Source organism: Salvelinus namaycush, chromosome 7 (assembly GCF_016432855.1).
Source record: "Salvelinus namaycush isolate Seneca chromosome 7, SaNama_1.0, whole genome shotgun sequence".
NCBI classification, from domain to species: Eukaryota; Metazoa; Chordata; class Actinopteri; order Salmoniformes; family Salmonidae; genus Salvelinus; species Salvelinus namaycush.
Window position 1 is genome coordinate 13,361,340 of NC_052313.1, and position 8,425 is coordinate 13,369,764.

Sequence of the window (8,425 nt, forward strand, 5' to 3'; positions counted from 1 at the left end):
GTTATAAATAGCTCTCTCAATAACCATTCTCACGATAGCACATTGGTAGTAGTCAGTAACAATATCTAAGCTAGGCTTGGTAAAAACTATGGATGGGCAACCAAATTTATACCAGTAGATTAATTCTCCAGTAGGAGGTACAGTTTCAAATGTACAAATTCAACATATTTTATACAAGTTCGCCTATGTTGTAAATTGGTTACCACGATGACATAATCCTGTGGTTGAAATTTCACCCTCAAAAGAACACTTTACGTTGCCAACTTTTTTCAAATCCAATGTATTTTCCACATAGATTCCCGGTCACAATACATTGATAAATGATGTTGAAACAACGTTTTCTTTGTATTATCTTTTACCAGATCGAATGTGTTATATTCTCCAACATTAATTTCACATTTGCACAAACTTCAAAGTGTTTCCTTTCAAATGGTATCATGAATATGCATATCCTTGCTTTAGGTCCTGAGCTATAGGTAGTTAGATTTGGGTATGTCATTTTAGGCGAAAATTTAAATAAGGGTCCAATCCTTTTTAACCTGTCTCCTCCCCTTCATCTACACTGATTGAAGTGGATTTAACAAGTGACATCAATTAGAGATCATAGCTATCACCTGGATTCACCTGGTCAGTCTATGTCATGGAAAGCTGTTCTTAATGTTTTGTATACTCAGTGTATATCATGCATTTTATGTTTTGTACTTTGCAGACATACGGTACCAGTCAAAGGTTTGGACACACCTACTCATTCAAGGGTTTTTCTTTATTTGTACTATTTTCTACATTGTAGAATAATAGTGAAGACTTCAAAACTATGAAAAAAAACTCATATGGAGTCATGTAGTAACCAAAAAAGTGTTAAACAAATCAAAATATGTTTTATATTTTAGATTATTCAAAGTAGTCACCCTTTGCCTTGATAACAGCTTTGCACACTCTTGGCATTCTCTCAACCTGCTTCACCTGGAATGCTTTTCCAACAGTCTTGAAGGAGTTCCCACATATGAGCACTTGTTGGCTGCTTTTCCTTCACTCCGCAGTCTAACTCATCCCAAACCATCTCAATTGGGTTGAGGTCAGGTGATTGGGGAGGCCAGGCCATCTCATGCAGCACTCCATCACTCTCATTCTTGGTCAAATAGCCCTTACACAGCCTGGAGGTGTGTTGGGTCATTGTCCTGTTGAAAAACAAAGGATAGTCCCACTAAGCGCAAACCAGATGTGATGACGTATCGCTGCAAAATGCTGTGGTAGCCATACTGGTTAAGTAAATCATTGACAGTGTCACCAGCAAAGCAGCGCCACACCATCACACTTCCTCCTCCATGCTTCACGATGGGAACCACACATGCGGAGATCATCCGTTCACCTACTCTGTGTCTCACAAAGACAGGGCGTTTGGAACCAAAAATCTCAAATTTGGACTCATCAGATCAAAGGACAGATTTCCACCGGTCTAATGTCCATTGCTCGTATTTCTTGGCCCAAGCAAGTCTCTTCTTATTATTGGTGTCCTTTAGTAGTGGTTTCTTTGCAGCAATTCAACCATAAAGGCCTGATTCACGCAGTCTCCTCTGAACAGTTGTTTTTTATTTCACCTTTATTTAACCAGGTAGGCCAGTTGAGAACAAGTTCTCATTTACAACTGTGACTTGGCCAAGATAAAGCAAAGCAGTGTGACAAAAACAACACAGAGTTACACATAAACAAACGTACAGTCAATAACACAATAGAAAAGAAAAATAGAAAAATCTATGTACAGTGTGTGCAAATGTAGAAGAGTAGGGAGGTAGGCAATAAATAGGCCATAGAGGCGAAATAATTACAATTTACCATTAATAATGGAGTGATAGGTGTGCAGATGATGATGTGCAAGTAGAGATACTGGGGTGCAAAAGAGCAAGAGGGTAGGTAATAATATGGGGATGAGGTAGTTGGGTTGAGATGTGTCTGAGACATTGAGATGTGTCTGTTACTTGAACTCTGTAAAGCATTTATTTGGGCTGCAATTTCTGAGGCTGGTAACTCTAATAAACTTGTCCTCTGCAGCAGAGGTAACTCTGGATCTTCCTTTCCTGTGGCGGTCCTCATGAGAGCCAGTTTCATCAACTTTCAAAGTTCTTAAATTTTTCTGCATTGACTGACTTTCATGTCTTAAAGTAATGACGGACTATTGTTTCTCTGTGCTTTTTTGAGCTGTTCTTGCCATAATCTGGACTTGGTCTTTTACCAAATCGGGCTATCTTCTGTATACCAACCCTACCTTGACACAACACAACTGATTGGCTCAAACGCATTAAGAAGGAAAGAAATTCCCCAAATTAACTTTTAACAAGGCACACCTGTTAACTTCTCTAGGGTAGGGGGCAGCATTCGGAATTTTGGATGAAATGCATGCCCAAATAAAACTGCCTGCTTCTCGGGCCCAGAAGATATGATATGCATATAACTGGTAGATTTGGATAGAAAACACTCTAAAGTTTCCAAAACTGTTAAAATAGTGTCTGTGAGTATAACAGAACTGATTTGGCAGGCGAAAACCTGAGAAAAATCCATTCAGGAAGTTATTTTTTTGTTGGTTTTGTAGTTTTCTATTCAATGCCATTACAGTATCCATTGACTTAGGATTCAAATTGCAGTTTCTATGCCTTCCACTAGATGTCAACAGTCTTTAGAAATTGTTTCAGGCTTGTATTCTGAAAAATTAGGAAGTAAGAGCAGTCTGAATGAGTGGACCCTAATGTGTCACAGAGCTTTTTCATGCGCAAGACCGAGAGAGTGCCTTTCTTGTTTACCTTTTAAATTGACAACGTTATTGTCTGGTTGAAATATTATCGATTATTTAGGCAAAAAAAAACCTGAGGATTGAATATAAACATCGTTTGACATGTTTCTATGAACTTTATGGATACAATTTGGATTTTTTTTGTCTTCCTGTTTTGACTGCGTTTGAGCCTGTGGATTACTGAAGAAAACGCGCGAACAAAACGGAGGTTTTTGGATATAAAGAGACTTTATCGAACAAAAGGAACATTTATTGAGTAAATGAATGTCTGTTGAGTGCAACCATATGAAGATCATCAAAGGTAAGGGATTAATTTTACCTCTATTTCTGACTTGTGTAACTGTTCTACTTGGCTGGTTACTGTTTGTAACGATTTGTCTGCTGGGCTATGTTCTCAAATAATCGTAAGGTATGCTTTCGCCGTAAAGCATTTTTAAAATCTGACACAGTGGTTGGATTCACAAGAAGTTAATCTTTAAACCTATGTAAAATATGTTTTGTTTTCTGAATTTTTATAATGAGTATTTGAATTTGGCGCCCAGCAGTTTCACTGGCTGTTGAAGAGGTGGGACGCTAACGTCTCACGTACCCAAGAGAGGTTAATTGAAATGCATTCCAGATGACTACCTCATGAAGCTGATTGAGAGAATGCCAAGAATGTGCAAAGCAGTCATCAAGGCAAAGGGTGGCTACTTTGAAGAATCTCAAATATAAAATAGATTTTGATTTGTTTAACACTTTTTTGGTTACTACATGATTCCGTATGTGTTATTTCATAGTTTTATGTCTTCACTATTATTCTACAATGTGGAAAATAGTAAAAATAAAGAGTAGGTGTGTCAACACGTTTGACTTGTACCGTACATGTTCATTATGTAGTTCTCAAAATCAGTTGTAGACAAATCAGTTTACATGTTAAATCTATAGGTTTACCAAATGTTTAAATGATCATCAATTAAGAGCAGTCGGATTAAGTAATTGTAAAATGTCTATTCATAAAGTAGAGAATCATATCAAAGGTAATGTGAGCATTGCATTGTGAAAGGCAATGACGCTATACTCTATGAACATGTATTGCAATGTGAAACATGTATTTCTAGATGAAACACTGATTAAGTTTGGTGGAAAAAGTGACTGTATGATTTTGTGTGTTGTACTTTGTCAATTGAAAATGTGCTTAGTTTTGAAACAACTGCCTTTTTGATTTTCTGTTTTTGAACTTTGTACTAACAGTTCTACCACATAGAATTGCACCAAAGCGATAAAAAAGTAACACCACCTCTGTCTCTTTTTATATTGCTCTCTAACATTTTATTTTCCTTTCTCTATGTACTCCATCACTCCCTTTCTCTCACTCCATGGCACCATCTCTCTATTTCTCCATCTCACTCCCGATAGCACTCTCTCTCCCCCTCGCTATTTATCCCTTTCCCTATCACGTTTTCCCTTTTCAACCCCGTCTTTCACACTGGGACATGGGATGTTGTGTCCCCCCCCTAAACAAAGGTGGCCCCGGGCCGCTTATAGGGATATGAGAGAGAGGGAGAGAGAGAGGGAACAAAGGGGCATCACACCCCACTCCAGCGACCACAATAAATGCCACCAACAGCCTGGCCCCAAGGCAACAGGCAGTCTCAATGCCTCTCATGTTAGAGCAAGGACTTAAAGGCCCTTTATCGAGAGCAAATTACTTTCCATCCCGAACTTGGAAACTGTGTAAATCATGCAACTTCAAATACATTATTTAATTTCAGTTTTTCTAAACTCATGCATTCTGTTTCTGAAACAATAGATAGTGACTTCCTCTTTTGTTTCCCTTTAAAACATTATTAATTGCATTTTAAATAACGACTTCTTAGACTTCTTAGAGCTACAATGGCATCATATGACAAAGTGCACCCCATAGAATTCAAAACAATCCACCAAGGCTGCAGTCTAGTTCTTCTCCAGAAAAGTTTTTTTTATCATCACACAAATTGACCCATCCTTTCTTTGTCATAGCGATCCCCATGGATTATAGATTCTCTGTCAAAACGCTGGCACTGCCTTCTCAGTGTGTCTTCAAAGCCTGTTGAGTGCCGGCAACTTGTCTTTCTAAGTTAAAGCGTTCTTTTAAGCTGTCAATCTCACGGTTCACTCAGCTATCTCTAACACAGGAAGTTTTTAACTGAGCCCTGGTCACTCAGAGAGAGGGCACTTCTCTGTAGTCTTTTGGATACTGAGAGAAATTCTGTTATCGCTCCACTCTGTAAGCCTACATTCAATACACCCAACTCTTTGTGTCCAATTGTTGAATGGAATAGTGCCACATAGTACTTCTGCACACAATATGGAAATCTGACAAGTGTATTGTATTAGATCATGCTCCACCAACAAAAGAGCTATGATAATTACCAAAACTAAACTCAAGTAATCACAAAGATTTAACAACAATAGAGAACATTTAGTCATTTAGCGTAAAGGCTCATTGTGTAATCTGAACTAAGTGGGACAATGCCCACCATAAAGTATTCTGAACAGAACAGAGCTTGTCCATGTTGGGACTGTTGTTTTCTTGCCCTGGCTTTCCTACCTTGTTAAAGTGGGGATTGTCTGTGCTCAGCAGCTGGGGATTGGGTGAAGCACAGGGGCTTTGGAACAGGTCCAGGGTGCAGGGGAGAGAGGGGTGTTGGGGGTGCGGAAGGCAGGGGAGTGCAGGATGGGGTCCCACTGTGCCCCAAAAATTACACTAAAAGTTCCCCAAAATCATGCCTATAGCAGAGCACTCAAACCGACTGAGTGTACCCCAAAACGGTCCCTTTTTTCCCTGACCCAAGGTGCCCCAGGGGTGCCCAAAACCTGCCCCAAAGTGTCCCTTTGTGTGCCACATGCCCCCTGACAGGACATCAACACAGCCAGGTTCTCTGCTGAGGTTCTCTGTCCCAAAATATTACTGTTTCTCAATGTCCCAGTTCGCCTTATCTGTCTGCTATCAACTCTCAGTTGGGGCATCTTTTCACAGAAATAGTTTTAGTCCCATATGTCTTGAACACACAACTAAGTAGACACAATATGTTATGTCTCCAGCAGGGAATAGTTCTCCAGCAGGCAATATGAGAGAAAAAACATGTTGGTCATACAGTTGCTTTGAACATCCATCTCTTTTCAACAGGAGATGAGAGGAAGTGATAAACCATTTTGATAGTCAGATAGTTTGGTTCCAGGAGGCCTACAGTACTTAAGATACAGATCATTCCTTGTATGTTTTCATCCTTCTATTTTACTCCATAGGGGTTCAACTTCAAGTCTTCAACATGAATGAGAGCTCTTAGGACTCAATTTACTAACACAGTCACAAGGAATGAATGAGAATCTTCACTTACCCTGCATAGCGGTTGTTATAGAGATACGCATCAATGGGACATAGCACGTTACTGAGGATAATCACACAGCCCCAAAAGACTGAGCCGTGAACTGCGCATCTGAAGTCCACTGCCATCCTGAGCGAATATTAATAACGACAGAGGACAGCCCCACTCCTCGCCCTCGAAGATGATTTCTCTGCAGGCTTCGATCAACTTCGTACAGTATAAGAATAGAAACTGAGGGTTAAAAATAAGGATGGGCCGCTCGTCATCAGGTTTGCTGATGGAGTCTCATGGGTCGTTGGTGCGTTCTGCGCGCTGTCAATTGCACAGAAGTGCCGCGGAGGTGCGAAAGTCGGTTAACTGGCAACGGGGAGCAATTTATCCACCTCTTTGAAGCCCTGGTGGTAATTATAAATCCCGTTCTTTTTTAAATGTGCAGGATCTGTGTCACGTGACCTGGTGTGTGTCAGAGAGGTTGGTAACAGGATCCCTGTCCCGTTTGGATATGGGGAGACGATGGGCTCGCACCGGATTACCGCGAATTAATACCGAAGCGAGGTATTTAAATCAATAGCATCGTTTACTTACACCGTGAACAGGACCATATGCCTCTTGCATAATAGAGTGACTGGCATAGAATAACTAACTCTAACAAAAAAATATTATTGAGGACTTTGGATAAACTTTAGAGAACAGACTGTAGCCTACATTTTAGATATAAATTGTTCATCAGTTTTAGTATGCAACTATTTTGACAGCACGTATATCCTTTTGCTTGTTTATAACGCACACTTAAGGAGATAATCTCCATCTGTCCTCTCTATACTCTGTAAAACAAACATTTTTGGAAAATAAAAACAAATACACTCTGTATGCTCAGTGTTTGTTGAGCTGCTGCACACTGAAATAGACCCTCATTTAGACTGTAGTCTCCAGAAGATTTATCAGATGAACCACATACAGATCTGTGGGGTTTCAATTACAGACTGGAATGGAATAATGGAATTGTCCCCAGCCCTGAGTTCAATAGAGGTGTGTGTCATTTAATCAGTCAATCAATCAGTCAGTGTGTGCCCCAGACTATGGGTAATCGAAGTCAGACAGTAGAGATAACAGGGACGAGAACAGATGCAGTCTCCCCAAACTCTCTGAGAGATCTAGAAATACTAAACTCAGCAAAAAAAGAAACATCCCTTTTTCAGGACCCTGTCTTTCAAAGATAATTCGTACAAATCCATATAACTTCACAGATCTTCATTGGTGAAGGGTTTAAACACTGTTTCCCATGCTTGTTCAATGAACCATAATCAATTAATGAACATGCACTTGTGGAACGGTTGTTAATACACTAACAGCTTACACACGGTAGGCAATTAAGGTCACAGTTATGAAAACTTAGGACACTAAAGAGGCCTTTCTACTGAAAAACACCAAAAGAAAGATGCCCAGGGTCCCTGCTCATTTGCGTGAACGTGCTTTAGGCATGCTGCAAGGAGGCATGAGGACTGCAGATGTGGCCAGGGCAATAAATTGCACTGTCCGTACTGTGAGACGCCTAAGACAGCGCTACAGGGAGACAGGATGGACAGCTGATCGTCCTCGCAGTGGCAGACCACGTGTAACAACACCTGCACAGGATCGGTACATCTGAACATCACACCTGCGGGACAGGTACAGGATGGCAACAATAACTGCCCGAGTTACACCAGGAACGCACAATCCGTCCATCAGTGCTCAGACTGTGCGCAATAGGCTGAGAGAGGCTGGACTGAGGGCTTGTAGTCCTGTTGTAAGGCAGATCCTCACCAGACATCACCGGCAACAACGTCGCCTATGGGCACAAACCCACCGTCGCTGGACCAGACAGGACGGGCAAAAAGTGCTCTTCACTGACGAGTTGCGATTTTGTCTCACCAGGGGTGATGGTCGATTCGCGTTTATCGTCGAAGGAATGAGCGTTACACCGAGGTCTGTACTCTGGAGCGGGATCGATTTGGAGGTGGAGGGTCCGTCATGGTCTGGGGTGGTGTGTCACAGCATCATCGGACTGAGCTTGTTGGAGGGATTGTGCGTTCCTGGTGTAACTCGGCAGTTGTTGTTGCAATCCTGTACCTGTCCCGCAGGTGTGATGTTAGGATGTACCGATCCCGTGCAGGTGTTGTTACCCTCGACAACCCCTGTGATTATTATTATTTGACCTTGCTGTTCATCTATGAACATTTGAACATCTTGGCCATGTTTTGTTATAATCTCCACCCGGCACAGCCAGAAGAGGACTGGCCACCCCTCATAG

The 8,425-nt window shown here is 41.2% G+C and overlaps 1 protein-coding gene across 1 annotated transcript in view; it reads right to left on the minus strand.

The window, feature by feature from the left end:
* LOC120050615 (carboxypeptidase A6-like) overlaps window positions 1-6,263 on the minus strand; it is a 42,376-nt gene extending 36,113 nt beyond the window's left edge. The window contains exon 1 of the mRNA XM_038997205.1: window positions 6,148-6,263. Coding sequence (XP_038853133.1) covers window positions 6,148-6,263 — 116 coding nt within the window. The remainder of the gene's footprint in view (window positions 1-6,147) is intronic.
* Between the last annotated feature and the right edge of the window lie 2,162 nt (window positions 6,264-8,425).